The 16557-nt window shown below is 37.2% G+C and overlaps 1 protein-coding gene across 3 annotated transcripts; it reads right to left on the bottom strand.

The window, feature by feature from the left end:
* Positions 1-449: 449 nt before the first annotated feature.
* Positions 450-16464, bottom strand: MAP3K19 (mitogen-activated protein kinase kinase kinase 19). 3 transcript variants are annotated; one of them, XM_038181728.2, is made up of 7 exons: positions 16163-16464; positions 12656-12897; positions 11934-11977; positions 7284-9740; positions 6684-6833; positions 5785-6482; positions 450-4684 (listed from the first exon to the last, which is right to left on the bottom strand). In XM_038181728.2, the coding sequence occupies exons 2-7, from the start codon at positions 12816-12818 to the stop codon at positions 4618-4620; spliced, it is 3579 nt and encodes a 1192-aa protein (XP_038037656.1). In that variant the 5' UTR covers positions 12819-12897; positions 16163-16464; the 3' UTR covers positions 450-4617. The 3 variants fall into 3 exon arrangements, with proteins under 3 accessions (XP_038037656.1, XP_038037655.1, XP_005020345.4); XM_038181727.2 differs by having other exon boundaries at positions 6684-6836; XM_005020288.6 differs by lacking the exon at positions 12656-12897 and having other exon boundaries at positions 6684-6836.
* Between the last annotated feature and the right edge of the window lie 93 nt (positions 16465-16557).

Genomic DNA, 16557 nt, shown 5'->3' on the forward strand with positions numbered 1-16557 from the left:
GCATAGGTCTTCATCTTAAGGTGCTGTTTCAAAATAACTATTTCCTATTTTGATTCTAGGAAATTGTGAAACCTTGTGGACAAAATGTTGCTATGCTACATTGAGATCCGAACTGATTTTTGGTTTCTCTGTAAAGAATATCCATACAAGTCATTGGTTTTGATTTTCAATGTGACTGTAAATATGTGAAACTGTATTTGTCTTTGTGTCCGGAACTAAATTCAGTGTGGTGGGAGTAGGGGGTGAGAGGAAGGGAGAGGACATGCAGCGAGATGCCACTGATGTTCCCTGACCGAAACCCACTGCCAATTAGTGAATCGTGTGAACTGGGGCCTGGCTGAGGTGTCTGAAAGGAGTGAAAATTCACTCACTGATCAGCCTCAACCTCCCAAGTGAATGACTGAATAAATGCAATAAAAGGCTAACAGATGACACTATTACTCTGTTCATCACCGATTACAAGTTTTTTGTTGTAAATTGAGTACATGCATTATGTAATTTTGTAAAATTAAGCTTTAGTGCAGACCTTGCTATGACACTATTAAAAATATTCCCTTTTTGTGAGATACAAGGTTTGTAGAATAGTGAGATTCTTTTGTATGTTGAAACTTAATTCTGTTCCTAATGGTGGGAGTGCTGAAGTAATGTATCTCACTGTGATCTGGTACTTCGGTATTTGCATAAAACAGCAGTTCTGTATATTCTTTTGGCAAATTGTAAATATAAATGTTTCATATTAGCATAGTTGAATTTTTGAGGTACAGCCATTTGTGTGAGATTAGAAAGAAACTTTATTTCTAAGAAATTGTAAAAAAAAAAAAAAAAAAGTATTTTCAATAAAATTCCCTACCTCACCTCTATTGTGCAGAAATTATCCCATTTCCTGTTTAATTTTCCAACTTCATGTGCAGATCCCTGTTAATTATTGGCAAAAACACTGTTTTCCATCAAAACAATCAAATAGTAAATTACTTTAAAGTTCTACGTATAACTTGTTTCCCTTGCTTCCTTCATGTTATGGTGCTCAGGCTTAGGAACACGCTGCAAATTCTGTTTGCGTGCCAGAAAAGCAAAACCTAGACACTTTACAGCATCTTAAGAGATGCATGTATGTTTTCTTATCCAGCCTGGGTCTATGAGCCTGTACCATGTAACTTCAGCGTGCAGTGGCTGGCCATACTTGATAGCTTTTCCTTTTAGTGAATGGGAGGGGACGGAGGGGAGAGGGTGGTGACAACAGCTTTTTGTCTCTGTAAGACCACAGGGGAAAGGTTCCCAGTCAGTTTTGCTTAAAGGGGAATTTAGCAAACAAGTTCTTTGCTTTCTTTAATTGCAATGTAAACACATGTTCCAGAAATGAATTCTAAAAATACATCTTAAAAGACTTGAAAGGTGAACTAGCTAATTAATTCATTCGTTCTCTGAAATGCTTAATTCTGTATACTTTAAATTAAAAAATAACACCAGGAGTTTTCTCTCACATTGCTGTGGAGAATGACTCTCTCTGACTTCTCCGGAGGTGGATGTAGCAAACCCAATTCAACTCTCTAAACTAAAAAGCTGGAAGTACCTGGTTTTGATTCCTAGGTGTTCCTGTACTCAAAACTGCACCCTTTTTCTTACTGTAGTTCAGAAGTTTTGTGTTCCTTGGCAATACCTGTAAACTGCAGTTCCTGAGGCTGCCTTGGGCAAGTAAAGTAAAAGTAAAAGCAAAAAAAGTAAAGCAAAGTAAACTTTCTTAGGGGAGAAAACTTACTCTACTCTGAGTGCTTGAATCCCTTCCTCAGGGGAGAACTTTTGGCCTTTTTGGATTACGTGCAAAAACTGGAATTTAGAAAGGGCTGTAGATAATGGCAGCAGTTCCTGCCAGAAGTTGTGAGAAAGCTGTGCAAGTTGGTGCTAATTTTGAACCTGAATCTCCAAAGACTGTGGGTTTCTGAGCTTGATGTCTGCTTCCTTGAGAAGTACGGTCGATAAATGTATTTTGAGATGCAAATTTTTATGTCATGGGTGGTTGTAGTTTCAAGCCCAGTGCAGAATAGTTGGGCTGGCACACCTACAAAATCTAACTCCTGAACAGAGCTCAGAGCTTTAAATATTACTGTATACAATAAGAAAAATATACTAGGTATCCCCTACAGTGATAAAGGGACACATACTTTCATATGCTTGTATTAAACTCTAAATGTTGAGGAAACTTAGCATTACAGCAAAGTGGCTGTACCTGCTGCTTGGTAGCCTGCATACTTTACAGTGGGGTCTTCACTGCTGTTTTGCTTCTGGCCTCTGTTTTTTAGAAATGAAGGCAGCAAATTCAAAAAAATAAATAAGGTTTGTCCTACTCAAATACTGTAAATTGTAAAGCATGTCTCTTTTCAGTGAGGCACTTTTCATTAAAAATAAAGATTTAAGAAGATTTAAAAAAATTATCTCCTTATCAGCTTAGATGCCTCATTACAGGTATCTGGATTTTGATGTGAAACATCTATATCTCCTTAAGTAAGAAATACGCAAAGTTAGACTTGTCTACGCAATGCCCAAGATTCCCTACATCAACATACTTCTTGGTTAAGCTGTGCTGAGAACAGGGCTGGTACATGAGCACATATCCCCTGTTCTCAAGTACGCTTAAGCTGAAAGAAAAACTTTTTGCAAGTGCTGGCATTAAATAATACCCTCATTCTCTAAATCTGGTTAAACAAGTAAAAAAACTCAGAGTCTTGTCTTAAAAACTTTAAACCTTTTTTTTTAAAAAGTTGAAAATTAATGTTAGTGTAGCTGGACTAAACATTACATTTAAATTCCAAATAACTACTAACCCTAACATTAGAGAACTCACACTCTAACGGATCTTAGTTTCGGTTATAAGACATGCATGAGGAGGAGGATTCATAGCTCTGAAAATTCGAATTAATTGCATATCCTCGAGCATTCCCATTCTTTCCCCACTTGTGACTGTCATCGCAGTATCATTTCATGCTAAATAAAAATTCATATTTACTTTTCAGCTTTTTTTGGAAACACTCCCTTAATCTAGGAAGAATTAATATACACCTTGGAGTTACGTACATCTCACTTGAGTTCACGTGCCAGGGCTCCTACCTTTTTTTCTGCAAGGTACTTTAATGTGAAGATACTCAAGTTGCCATGGATTTTGGCATGAGGACCAAGCGGTATTCCTCAAAATGGGACTGATAACTGTTTAAGATTGGAAGATTACTCTGATGCTAGGATTTCTCTCATAATGGCATAATGCTCTGTCTGTTATGTGACATCATACCTACAGAAACTAAACAAATAAAGAGTTTTGCTAAAAGTACTTACTGATTTCTCTTCATTTTTATAAAGTTTAGACCAAATTGCTCTCTGAAGTCAGGCTACTGGAATAAGATAAAATTTGAAAGCTATTTAAGTAACTAAAATGCTAAGCACTCTGGGGGAAGCTGATCTTATATAAACCAAAACTGTTTGTTGCTTTCCTTCTTTGTTTTGTAAAGCAACCATTTTTGAATTCGCTGTTGGTACAAGAGTCAGAGTCTTGAACTCTTGAGGGCTCAGCCCTTGAAAGTTCTAGGGCTGAGTTTTACTACGTCTTCCTAGAAACTAGGTGCTCACAAGAGATTCACCCCATTTTAATAGTTTCTGCAATGTTCTATTCCCCTGAAATCTTAAATATACTGAGAAGGAAGCCCCATCAGGAAGAGGACAGCCTATTACTAGGCTGAATCTTTTTTTTTAATTATTATTATTGATATATCATAACATTCTTCAAATAGTGTTTCATTACATTGTTACTAGTAGGTAGTAGCTAGTTACACTAACTACCTGTAAAAAAAAAAACAACTCCACCCTTGGCAATATGCAAAAGCCAAATGGCCGAGGGCTGCCTTAGCAGTGGGGTTAGACAGGGCCATCTCCAGAAAAGAATCTCAAATCTCTGATTCATAATTCCAGAGAGATTAAGAAATTATCTTGATGTAAGCTCCATAAGGATACATCTGTGTACAACTGGGCATCTCTTCTCATTATCACTCCAGTATCTTGTAGCTGATAAACCTCAGCAGCAAAGGATAAAAAGGATTGATACGTGTGTACAGACTAGTTGTGTGGTTCTTTCCACCAGCTAAAATTGAAAGGCACATCTACCTAAACAAAAGCATCAGTATGTTTTATGCCAACATAACCACATGGTTTGGCATTTTCCTGAGATTACAGGCACATTTAAACACTCATCTGTGAGTCTGAGTAGAGCTTTCTGAATCTGCAATGCTTTCTGCTGATACCATGTTTTCCAAAGGCTTTTACAGACAAATTGGCACTCCCAACTTACCTTGCTTGTCACGGACTGGTGATAGTGTTGTGGAGTGGTTTTTTTAAGTCTCCTCAAATGCAACAAATTGTACAGCCCTGTGTTCACAGCGAAGGAATACCCATTCCAATGAGCACAGACATCACAAAAAATGTTAATCACCGCCTAAAAATAGCCTTCTTGTCTACAAATTTACCTCTAGTAAGTTCGGCTGTCACTTTTAAGTCCAGTTCCTTCTGATGTTTTCCACAGGAGGAAATCTTCTTTTGTGTGAAAGGTAAACTGGTTTGGCAGGAGTTTTGAAAAATTCACTGTCTTCCTTTCACAAAGGGATGGTCCAGCAACTGCAGAGCAGAAGGGCGTTCATGTTGATCTCTGCATTGAGGGTTTGAAAAATCAGTACATAAAATGAATATGCATTCCTGTAATGTAATTATTTGTAAAATTTAAATACAAACTTAGGCTTTTTTCTTAACTCTGCTGTCATTACTCCTTTTCAGTTTTTTGTTTTGTATTTTATAAAGCTGGTAGAAAGGAAGGCAGAATTTAGGGGAAGAGATTGTTACCATGTATGACTTATAAAAGTGAAATAACTTATTACAAAAATCTTTCTTTGCTCCTCTGAATTCCTACCAAAACTTGGAATAATTCTTATTCAACTATTTCATGTGCACAAAAAGTGTATTTAAGAAACATGTAATTATTTGTTTGGCCTTGTGTCAGTCAGTTTTGTCATCTCCAGTCAACATGATTCATGTTAAGGAGGCCATTTGGGCTTATAGCATTGCAAGAATCAAGGAGTTTGTTTTTTTTCAACCCTCAACTTGGAGAAAAGTGAAACAAGGGAAACAATAAAAGGCACTGATTTCTTAAGTAAAAAAAATAATAGGAAAGACAGGATGAGGAAGGTGTTTTATATTTAGGACATGGTGAGATCATATATTAAAATTTTGCCGCTAAAGATGCATCATTTAAAAGAAAAAGGAAAAAAAATACTGTATTAAAAATCTTTCTATTTGTATATTTCCTTCTCCCTAACAACTCCTGATATCTTTTAACTACTAGTATCTCTGAATCAACATTTCTATGATATTGCTATTTACTGACAACAGTTATTCTGGTTACTGTTATATGGTCCACAGGGACCATAACAATTCTAATCCAAGGATTAAGAATTAAGCCAGCATTTGTCTAAAATGCAACGGTAACATGTTTCTGCATGAAAATTACAGGAAAAGTAAACGCTGTGCATAAGGTCCCCTCAAAAAGAACACGTGACTATTTTTAACACCATTATGGAGAGTAAATCTCTTTTATGTATACTGCTATTCAATGGCTTTCCTGAAATGCTGTAAAACCTAAGGATTTACAGTACAATTCTTCTACACAGCCATATGTGCCATTTAAGATAGCCTAAGCTTCCACACACACTATGTGCATTTTTCCTTTTCTTTTTCACCTAAAAATCCACATACCTGGTTAAGCACGCATGCACAAAGTCCGCTGCAGCTCCCGAGAATCGGTCAGGCAGGGAAGGCATCAGCCCTCTGTGGGCCCCGATATAGAACATGGCAGCTATCCTGTCCATGGAAGCCAGCGGTGGTTTTCCTGTTGCCATCTCAAACACGGTGCAGCCAACGCTCCAGATGTCCGATTTCCTTCCGTATCCAGACTCATTTATAACTTCTGGTGCCATCCAGTACGGAGTCCCGTGCACGGACTTGAGCATCTCGCTGTGTGTGCCGCTGAGGCTGGCCCAGGCTAAGCGCCGGGCACAGCCAAAGTCGATCAGCTTTACTACACCGCTTGGCATGAGCATAACGTTATTGCCCTTGATATCTCTGTGCACCACACCATTGCTGTGCAAGTATGCAACCCCCTCTAGAATTTGTTTCGTGTATTTACAAAAGACAATTTCTGTCAATGGACCAAACCGATGAATAATACTAGAAATTGAGCCACCAGGAACGAACTCCATGAAAATGCTTAAAATGTTATCTTCCAGACAAGTTCCTAAGTAAGTTACAATATTGACATGTTTCAGTGTCTTCAAAAGATCGACTTCCTCATGCAACTTCTGGTACTCCTTTTCTGTAGTGAGTTGATCTGATGCATCCAGAACAACCTGTTTTACTGCTATTAATTGTCCCTGGCTTGTCAGACCGCAGTATACCTACAACGAAACTAGCAGTTATTAAAATGAAACATGAATAAAAGTGTATGTTCACTTATTTTACAGGGTATATTTCCGTTTGTCGTTTCACTGCATAATCAAAAATATTTATTTATTGCACTGGACAACAGACAGTTGCAAGGTGAGATGTAGCTCTGAGATGATCAGTGCATCTCTTAACATACTGAGACTTTAACTTACTGTGCCATAGGCTCCCTTTCCAAGAACTTCACCCCTCGTCCACATGATAGTATCCTTGTTAGTTAAAATGCTTCCGTGCACTTCAGTGGATTCCTCAAAGTTTAGCAGGTCTCTTTCTTCATTTGATCCCCAAAAGGCTCTACTGTAACTCTGCTTGAAAGATGATGGGCAGCGTGAGGAGAAAGCAAGGGGGAAAAAAAAAGCTTCATATTATCATTACATTTTTTATAAGGAGTAACTTTCACCTGGCATGATTCTCACTCTTTCTCTTCCTCCTCCCCCCCATACAATCATTGCCTGGCACATTGATACAACAGCTCCTGAAACAGAAACTTGCCTCCTCGCTGTCTATCTCTGTCATGCCTGAACACCATCTGCCTTGTGTCAGACAGGCAGCATCTAACATGGGTGTCCTCAGCTGGGTACCAGAAGATGCAGTGGACAGCCCAAGGAGAAGAGACCCGATCATTAATGAGCACACATCACCCGTACTTCAGTTAAACACTGTGTTCTTTGTTAACATCATGACTCATCGTTCATCCACAGTTGTGTTGGAGCATTACCCAAAGGATCTAGCAAGTTACAAGAAGTTATTTTTACCTTCACTAGAGCACTATTTACTATTTCTCCATCTCCATTCATCGTATTTCCTTCTTTCGTATGGGCATTCTGCATTTTAGAATCTGCAATTTTTGTTCTTGCAGAGTTGATGTCTTTTTCTTCAAGCACTCGCAATTCTGCAGCCAGACAACAAAGCAACTCGTCAGTCATGTCCTTTGTACCTGCCCAGGACAAAATGTTTTGACTTGTCTGGAAACTGGGACTTGTAACATTTGTTGCCTGAATCACTGAAGGCTGAGTCAATTCATTTGCCAGACTGCTGCCCTGAGGTGTGTATGCCCAACTCTGACTTAATTTTTTTGCAAGGGATTGACACTGCAGACTGTCTGAAAAGTGCAATGATTCATGTGGGTTTATAGTCCTGAAGGAGGTCTGGTCTGATCCTAGGCCTGTGCAGCCGTCCTTATCCACCCTGCACTGGGGTACACAATTGTTCTGGTCAGTAAATGAACTGCTGCGCTCAGCAGCACATTCTGTGTAGTCTTTATTACTGAACTGAAGAAGATTCTGGCTACAGGTAGAAGCTATCTGATGGTTGGATAGATCCTGACTGTCTAAAGAATTCTCCAAAGAGACTTCTGTAATAGGAGATAACTTTGAACTTGAATTTTTTTTATTTTGTCTGGTTGATTGTGAAAGCTCTTCTAAAAATATAAGCTGATCATCTAAGTCTCCACAAACCAGCGACATGCTCCTTGGAGTCTGTATTTGACAATCTGGACCAGAAGTTTTTACATTATCTTGCTCTGTGCTGCAATCACTCAATTTGATACTTTTGTCCTTTGGAATTAAGCTTTTCTGCTTTTTTTTGGTACCAGATACGGTCTTCTTTGGCTTAGAATACGTTCTCTTTTGAGTGTTTCTTACTTGGCTGCCCTCTCTCCTTTTATTGCAGGTAGATCTGCAGGTGCTAGCAGCGCATCTCCCAGGTGGAGCAGAACAAACATCTCTGTAAAAACTGTTCTTGTGTTGATCAAGCTCACGCATGTGGGAATAGACTGGAGTTGCAAACATTTCGTAAATACCTGGACCATTGTCATTTGAATTTATTTTCTTGAACATGTCACTGTATTTCAGATGTACAAAATCTGAAGCAGACTGTGCACATGGTAGAGAAAGAGGAGTAACAGGTTTCTTTAAAATAACTGGATTTTGGCAACGGGAGAAACTTTGCTTTTTAAGTTTTTGATCACTCTGAGGAAAATGGTATTTGTTTGCTTGAGGTATTTTTTTCTGACATTTTAGGGAAGTCTCAGGTTCCATGCATGGCAGACGCAAAGATGGAAAAATCCGATTCTTGGCATTCATCTCTTGTGTATTATATTTTGTGGAAATCTCATCAGAAACAATTACTCCTTCAGTTATCTTTATCTTGCTACTTATTTTAGATTTTGATGAATGTTTGTTTCTATTCATCTTTATCTCACCTTTGTCATTTTCTTTGTGAGCAGGAACATTGCAGCTCTGACTAGCACGAGGAGGGAGGCTACGAATGACACCCCTTCTCCCGGCAGGACATTTAGCAACGTGTGGTTCCTTGGCTGGTTTTTGTTCAGAGAACATAACATGAGCAACAGGTACAAGCTCACTTTGATCTTTTGCAGTAGTTTCTTGCGTTGCTTCTTTTTTCTTTTCAAAATCAAGAAGACAAACATTATTTTCTGTTTGTTTTCCAGAACAATCTTGCACTCTGGGAACGACTGCAGCTCCAGAGTTACCTTCTAAGGCATGGTAGGCCTCTATCACTTCATTTGTACAGGAAGAAACTAAATCATGGTTGCCAAGCATGAAGTTCATGCCCTCAGCATCTTCACAGGGTATATAACCCACTGTCATTTCTGGAACATCTCCTCCTATAGCAGTTGTGCAGGAATTCTCCACTCTTTTTTCCTTCTCGCCAGCTCTTAACGTGTCTGTGTTGTTTGACACAGGACATAGAGCTGTAAATATTCCACAGTTTATCACAGTGTAACTTGAGCTGAAGTAGGAAGAGCTATCATCCCAATAACTGACTTGGGTCATAATATCTACGTCCTTACAAGCCACTGAAAACTGATGCTTCATCTGGTCATTCTTTTCAATATTGGTAGCTACATCAGCTTCCCTCCATTTCAAATAGTTTTCAATTTCTTCTTTGGTGTCACTAGAGTACTTATATTTATCCTTGCTGAAGCAGCACAGGTCTTCTGTTGGAGTGAATTTATCATAAATAGTAGCCACAATCAGACCTGAAGACTTTGACTTTTCAGCGTCTCTTTTTAATAGATTGTCTAACTGATACTGATAAAATTTGTTAGCTGGTTTTACAGGCTGAGGAATAAAGTTCATAATATTGAAGATATTTCTGATCTTGGTGCTTCCATTGACAAAATTTTCCTCTAGAAGAGCAAGATGAATTGTTCTTACAGGCTGAAATGTCACTGGTGGCAAATGAAACTGTAATTTCCATTAAAAGAAAAAAAAAAGTTAATAATGTACTACAGAACAGATACAGGTAAAATCTAATCACTAAGAACCGAGTAGGTGAAGGAAAAATAATCAGAAAATGATTACTCTTTGATATATTCCCATATTTAACTTAACATGAAGTGTAATTTCAAAAACACATTATTTTTCTCACATCCAGAGTTATTCCTAAGTATTTTTAGCACAGAAAATGGGATCCTTTGTTTATGGCCTAAGTCACTATTCATGCCTTAAAAATAATAAACTTTGTCCGCATACACAAATTATCTCATCAGTTATTAACCACGTGTTGAGCTATATAGCATGTTTGATATAGGAATTCAAAACTTTCATGTGCCAAAGTTTTCTTGCTGTGCACTCTCACTGAACGAAAGCACCACTCTCATGCTGATATTTAAAGCCTTTTTATGTAACCCTCCAAAGTGTGCTGACAGCAGTAATTATATTCCCAACGGAACTAAGGCTCATGAAAGCAGTTTTTAAAAATCAAAAACTATAGTGTTATAACAGAATGCTATTTTACCCATGCAAAAAAACAATCTTTACAAATTATTTATTGCTTTTAAGAGATGTTGCTATAATTCTAAATATGTACCTCTTTCATGTGTTCAATGTAGTATTATAAAAAACTTCATAAACCATGTCAGACAGGCCACAGATTTAGCTCACAGAATTTAAAGTATGTTGGAAAATAGCACAGTCTGCACTACATTTTGTCAGTGAAGTTTAATGGATAGCTACCAAAAGACCATTTTCTGGTATGGCAGCTAATGCAGTAGTCTGTTGTGCTTAGGATGTATTTTATTATTCTTCCCTTCTTTCTTCTCTCTCCCCTTAATCAAAAGGTACTGTATGTCTTTGAAAGAGAACAAATTTGAGAATTTGAGTGCATTGTTGTGATTATTCAGATGAACTGTGAAAATAATTTTCTGAAAATATTATTTCTATTCTTTTTTTTTTATAGGAAAGGGAGAAAAAATAAACTCAAATACACTGTATACTTTTATGCAAATGAATGCAATAGAAATAATTACATAGTCACATGCTCTGACTACACACTTGCATGTCTATATTCAACATCAGTTTGCAATCTGCAGGAAATTTTTGTTTGCATTCCAAGGGCAAACTGAGGCTTGAATGTGCCAGAAAAAGCAATGAGTGCTGTTTTGAAATTTATAGTTTGGAAGACTTTGTCTAGTCTGCATGGTTTTAGTCTGAATGCTCAATTTATTCCAAATGATATTCTCTAGAAATCACCAGAGCCTAAGATGTGAAATAAAGCTGTATTAAGTCACATTGAGGTCAACTGAATTATTTTCTTAAACACTTCCCTCCACTAGGAATATTTTTTTCCATAGCTCCTTTTATGACTTTCTGTCAGAACTTCTAGACTTTTCTGTAACTTTTTTCCTGTGAATACTTTCATATTCTGCAGTAGGTACACTAAAGCACACAGATGATTCATTAAGTCTTCTGTACAAAGGGCTATTAATTAATAACTATAATGACCAAATTATCTTTGTTTCCAAAAATAGTATATTTGATCTTTTGCAACATTTAAGGCTCACCTGGTGTGAAGCACTGATTTATGTTAAACAACTAACTTGGTTGTGTGTGCAGAAGTAGCTATCAAAACTGTTTTGTCACAAATCCTGTTTACACATCACAAAATTTCATGTCAAATATGTTTAATTCTAAAACATTATTTTTATATGTTAGGAAAATAAATTTCAGCCATCATTTAATATCAAGACAGCTCTTCAATTCTGCTTCAATTTTAAATTACCCATCAATACATGGAATTATTTTGTTTTTGAATTCAGCAAAGCTAGACAACTGTGCCTAACATACAGAATATACATACCTGAAATTAACTTATGTATTTCCATTATAAGAGGTTCTATATCTTCTCGAACTTCCAGTCCCTTCCACCCCCCAAAATCCCTGATGTAACACTTCACTGACAATTTTTTATATAGATCTGAACATTTGCTGATATATATGTATATATAAAATATATGTACAAATAACTGATGTTCATCTGAAAGGCTGAAGAATAAGTAGAAGAAACAACCCACGCTTCTTTCGTGTTGCTGTATTTCAAGTTTTGAAAGTATGTAATACTTTTAATTGTGTTCAGCTTTATACATAACACCATCTTACCTCAGATTTCTTGTTCCTCTTTTCTCGTACTGTTATATTTAACCCTTGAAAATCAAAACAAATGTAATATTGGTTTGGCATTCTTAAACAGAGTACAGTTTTCATGCATAAATTAATTTCAAACTGTAGGGCTCTGAGGACCAGGAATCTGTCTAATGTGCAGTTGCAATCCATGTTATAAATCTGCTATAAAGAAGAAAGTTGAAAGTGAATTGTGATACTGAATCTTATAACTGCACTTTCTGTAGAACATGGTGAAATATAGTAATTTTAAAATAGTTTTATTCTAATAATTTAAGCAAATATCTCTTCTCAATTTCAGATGTTTGCTAACTTCAACATGCAAAATTGACATTCATAATGTCAATTAATGACATTATGAATTAATTAATTCCATTATGAGGAAAAAAGTGAAAGATATGCTATCCTGGCCGCACTGAAGCTGCTGAGAATTCCCCTATATGTTTTGTGGACTCAGTTTCATTATACAGAGTAATGTTCTCTGTCATCGCTTCTCTTTGTCTCCTTCATTTCCCAAATACACATACATATCATTAAAGAAGATGTTCAACATGGTTGAAAGTCTACTTAATATGAAGAAGTTGAACAAACATAAAGACAATTTAAAATTTAAATAAAAAGGACTTCTGAGGCTTTGGAACCTCACTTGATAGCAATGTATAGCTATATATAAAAGTTGTGACTTTTAAAATAGAGCTTACTTTGTCGTGCATGTGCTTGTATTATCTGAAAGGCACCCAAATCCATAAATGATTTTGAAATGTTGGATTCTGTGCATGTGGCCTGTAGCAGAAAGCTGAAGTCAAAGCCATGTCTTATGTTCTCTTTCTTCAGCAAGAAAGGTAGAGTAGTGTGCTCTCCCATCTGTAACGCTAACTGATTTTTACTTTTAAAACATGCCACTTGTTTATCTGGCCACAATCCGGTTGTTGGTATTATCTGGCTAAAAGGCAAAAAGCAAAAAACAAAACAGTATAAAAAAAAGTGTAAGGAGCCTACTCAGATCAAATAATCAAGTGACATGGAAATAATGTGAACAAGAAGACTGTAAGATCCAAGAATGTCAAAAAGTATTTTCTCTTTCTTGATCCATCCGGGAAGTTGGTGCTCTCCCCAGCAGCATCTGACTGCAATACCAGGGACTGATTACAAATGACAACAAATGACAGACAACACAGACAAATCCAACACATGAAGGGGAAAAAGTATTACCCACCTTCTCCTTCTTGATAAAACCTGACTGCTTTCAGCATGATTTTTTTTTTTTTTTTAAGAACCATCAGGAAAGTATGTCAGAAGAATTCCAGAGACCAGGTGCACCTTTGTTATTCATAAAATGTGCTATGGCCTGCCTGAAAGAATAGAGGCTATGTAGACAAGACTCAGATTTCAGCCATCTGCTTTCTGAAGAATGGAAAATCCAAATATGGAAAAAAAGAAATCCTGTGACTGAAAAGAGGTTGAAAATACCAGTCTACATTAATCTTAAAGCTGTATGTGAGATAATTGTCTTTTTAATTAAATCAAACACTGATGTAAAACCATATACATTTTTTCCTCATACTGTACCACCAAATAATTAGTTAATCTAGTGCAATATCCTGCCTCCGGCAATGACCAGGAATTGACTTTGGGAAGAAAGAAACACTGTATAACTCATAGGGTTGCATCTAGCATCTGGCACTAAGTACATTTTTTCATACTGACAAGCTAATACCTGCTTTGTCTTCATTTTTGAATACCCAACACTCACAGCAAAAGAGGCTCAAGAACCAAAACTTTCTGAGCTTGTACACTGCAGTCTCAACAAAGTTTCAATGACAGCTTATTCCAATGAAACATGAAGCCAACTGGAATCTTTCTAGCAATTTGAGAGAAATATGAACTTGCCATTAATTTACTTTAAAAATAATTTGTAAGTATCTTGAGAAAGAATTGTTCTATAATACAAAAACAGCGTAGTTTTAAATGTATGCTCAAAAACTAGCTAGTTATTTTTCTCTACAGAGCCACAGTCTCACTGATATCAACAAACTATAAATTTCATCCTTTATCTCAGATCTATTATAAACTCATAAGTACACACATGGCAATGCATTATCTCTGAATATTACAAAGGTAATTTTTAAGTGTTTAAAAATGTACATATTATAAAAAATAACTTGCCATTATATGATTGTTTCGTTGTTGTTGCCACTGGATGTCTGTGACCTGTGCTATAAAAGATGCTTTTATTAGGCTTTACCCTTAATTAGAAGGTTACAGTGAACCTTTCTCCCAACTAATCAGCATACACTGAAGGAGCTAGATATCACCCTCTTGCTAAATATAGCTATGTGTGGGCAATATTGATCCTCTACAGTTAACAACATTCCTGAATATGGTGAGTAACCACACCGTGAGCTGGTTCACAATTACAAAAACAACAACCCTCTTTTCTAAGAAATTCAAAGGTGAAAAATGCCATAAGGTGCTAGTGATGTAAACAATAAGAAACAATGATAAATTGCAGAAGAAGAATGAGAGGGTGAAATTAAAGCTTTTGAAGATCAGAACTTTTTGATGGCTAACCTTTAAAATAAATCTCAATTAATACTTCTTATGGATTTGGGGTCATTTCTGAAAAACACTATGAACTTTTGTTACTCAAGCAACAAGAACACATAATGTAATTAAAGACAGTGAAATTAAATGAATAAAAGATACTATTATTAATATTGCCTAACTATATTACAATATTTCCCATTGTCTTTATTATTTAGCAAACAATTTATAGGTTCAAAAATACAGAAGATATTGTTAGATACCTTATGTGTATAAAAATATGTGAATGAATATGAATATACATTTAAAGATATATGAATAAAAGTCTCAAATTCCTACAGGGTAACTCTGGGCAACATTCCTCTGAGTGGAAGATTGTAAAGTCCATAATGGAATATGTAATAATGTAAAAATAAGTATTTTTTTCCTACTGTCTAATCAATATAGTACCACAATTTATGTATTTTACACATTCATATTCTTGCTAATAGTATTGAATGAGGTCTAACTTTTCCTGCAGCATAAATATATTCTCCTTTCTAGATTACGTGGCATGCTTTATTATATTGACATAATTGATATAGTGTGGCAATGAACTCTCCTTTTTAACTGTGCAAGAAATACATACTATGTCCATTTAAAACAGTGATTTTTCATTAAACTTTTTTTTTTTTGCATTTGCATCTTCAATTTAATTTATTGCGATATATTCCCTCCTCAAACAAAAACATTACTTAACCACCATACACATGCTACCTAAGTAGCTAGTTTTAGAACTTAATTTGTATGGCAGGCTAAAATAAAGGTATAGTTTTTAGAAGATTGTTTATGGCTATTAAATCTATCAATAGATGGACTGTGAAAAATGGGACACCTAGTGGCTCTTATGTTAATTTCTTCACAAAATTTTCTCTCGGATCTTTTTCTCACATGCTGGTTTCTACCTCATTCCTTGTCCTTGCATGACTCAACGGAATAAAATGATATTATAATTTTTTCATGGTTAGTAGCAAATAACATTTTCAACATTCTTTGTAAGTTTTATTAAAAGTTTTTCCTAACAACAACGTCAGATACTACCCTAGCAATGCTTTTTTTTTTTTTTGGCGGCATGTCTGTGTGTTTTTGTTGTTTTAAGTTCCCTCATAAATACTTCATGTCAATTTATTTATGAATAAATTGACATTTCTATTTTTTCTCTGCACCTGAGCTCAGGGGTCTCAGCAGAGCTACTAATGCATCTGGGAGAACTGCCTAACGTCAAGGTACCATTTATTAATGGCGAGATGTATGCAACAGATGGAAGGTGGCGAGCCATGTAGCTGCCTGTCCTTACGAACCATTCCATCTCAGCGTCACTGCACAGCTCAGTGGAAACGAGTTCCTCATCTTAGTTCACAGAGGAGGAAAGAGAAATGTTGAATGTTATGACCAAGGTCACCCAACGAGCTGTGCAAAAGTAGCTTGAGTAAGCACTCCTGTTTTATCATTCTTATGCTAAACACAAGATAATCCTTTAAAATGCTTATTCCGTTGTATTAGTCTGTTAAGAGTTATATCAGATCGTGAACTTCTCCAAACTTCGACCTTTCTTGGATACACGAGACCCCCTTCAGAGCACTGGCTGACGAGGCCCTACCAAGCGGCCACAACCCCCATCTTACCGTGTGAAGGGGTGACAGAGGCGCAGCAACCCGCCCAGGAGCCGCAGGGCATCCCCAGCTGGCAGCCGTGCCCCCTGGCAGGGCGGCACCACCTCCAAACCCCAACCTCACGGCCCGAGCCCTTCGCTGCGTGCCGCTCTGGCGGAGCGGGGCGGGTGCGTTTACACGGCGTTGCCGGGGGAACTCCGGCTGCGGGCCGGGAACCGGGCTGGGAGGCGCTGCTTGGGGCAGGGCCGGCTGTGGGGCGAGCCGAGGGGGAGTGGGGAGAAAATGGTGTGAGAGGGGCTTGGGGGGAGCTGGCGTGAGGGGGCTCGGGGGATGATGGTGTGACGGGATTTTTGGGGGAGCTGCTGTGGGAGGCGCCTGGAGGTTGCGTGCCCCGACACCCGGGGACT

Source organism: Anas platyrhynchos, chromosome 7, assembly GCF_047663525.1.
Source record: "Anas platyrhynchos isolate ZD024472 breed Pekin duck chromosome 7, IASCAAS_PekinDuck_T2T, whole genome shotgun sequence".
In the NCBI taxonomy this organism is placed as follows: domain Eukaryota; kingdom Metazoa; phylum Chordata; class Aves; order Anseriformes; family Anatidae; genus Anas; species Anas platyrhynchos.